Here is a 1165-nt window from a genome sequence, read left to right as displayed (position 1 = left end):
CTACCTGAGATGTTGTAAACTTTTCTGAAACATGTTTTTCAGAGCTGTTTTTACTTCCTTGTTCTTTAGGCTGTAGACAAGGGGATTCACTAGGGGAGTGACCACACTGTACTGCATGGAAAAAACCAACTCCCATGGGGAGCCTGAGGTCGGCATGAGATAGCGAAGAAAACCTGAGCCATAAAATAAGCTTACTGTGGTGAGGTGGGAGGAGCAGGTGGAGAAGGCCTTACTTCTGCCTGAGGTAGAGCTGATGCTCAGAATGGTGGCAACAATACGTGTGTAAGAGAAGAAGACCAGAAGGAAGGTCCCAAAAGCATGCAGGAGGGCAGAGAAGAGCAGGACTGCAAAGTTAACAGAGCTATTGGAACAGGAGAGAGGGAACAGAGATGGAATCTCACAAATGAAGTTATAGATGACTTGAGTCTCACAGAAGTCCAAATTCCAAGCTAGGAGGGTATTGATGAGAGCATCCAAAAAGGCCAGACCCCAAGATCCCCATACCAGTCCCACACACAGCTCATTGCTCATTATATGACCATAGAGTAGAGGGTGGCAAATGGCAGCATAGCGGTCATATGCCATCACTGCAAGGAGGCAGAGCTCTGTTCCCCCAGAGGCAAGCACAAAGAAAGCTTGGGTCAAACAGTCCTTCACTGAGATGGTTTTCTTCTCAGACAGGAGGGTCTCTAGCATCCTGGGCACAGTGACTGAAGAATAACAGAGATCCAGGAAGGAGAGGTGATTCAAGAAGAAGTACATGGGCGTGTGAAGGTGAGAATTGACCCTGATAACCAAGATCATCAACAGGTTCCCTGACAGAGTCAGGAGGTAAATTACTAGGAAAAGCACAAAGACTAGGGCCTCGGTATGATGATCAGCAGGCAGTCCAAGAAGGAGGAACTCAGTGATGGTGCTGTGATTTCCCAAGACCATTAAAAGATGATAATACTTTGGAAGAAAACAGAAAGAGAAACAATGTATCAACCTCCTCCTCTGGCAACCCCAAATTTCTACTTGTTCTATATACATACACTTTTTCCCCCCATATCTCATTGTTGTTACAGTTGTTTAATATATCTTGTTAAATATATCTTATTTAATATATCTTGTTTAATATGTCTCTTGAAGCATGCCCTTCCCTCTTCTGTCAGTTGTATAAGCC

The 1165-nt window shown here is 44.5% G+C and overlaps 1 protein-coding gene across 1 annotated transcript; it reads right to left on the bottom strand.

Annotated features, from left to right (window-relative positions):
* LOC123947139 (olfactory receptor 8S1-like) lies at positions 1 to 936 on the bottom strand. The gene has a single exon (XM_046013137.1). The coding sequence runs from the start codon at positions 934 to 936 to the stop codon at positions 1 to 3; it is 936 nt and encodes a 311-aa protein (XP_045869093.1).
* Between the last annotated feature and the right edge of the window lie 229 nt (positions 937 to 1165).

Source organism: Meles meles, chromosome 7, assembly GCF_922984935.1.
Source record: "Meles meles chromosome 7, mMelMel3.1 paternal haplotype, whole genome shotgun sequence".
Taxonomy (NCBI): Eukaryota; Metazoa; Chordata; class Mammalia; order Carnivora; family Mustelidae; genus Meles; species Meles meles.
The sequence above is the reverse complement of the archived record's forward strand: the minus strand, read 5'-3'. Positions and strand labels throughout refer to the sequence as shown.

Coding starts and splice junctions, on each gene's coding strand:
- LOC123947139 (XM_046013137.1), bottom strand. CDS start 936: ATGGTCTTGGGAAATCACAGCACCATCACTGAGTTCCTCCTTCTTGGA.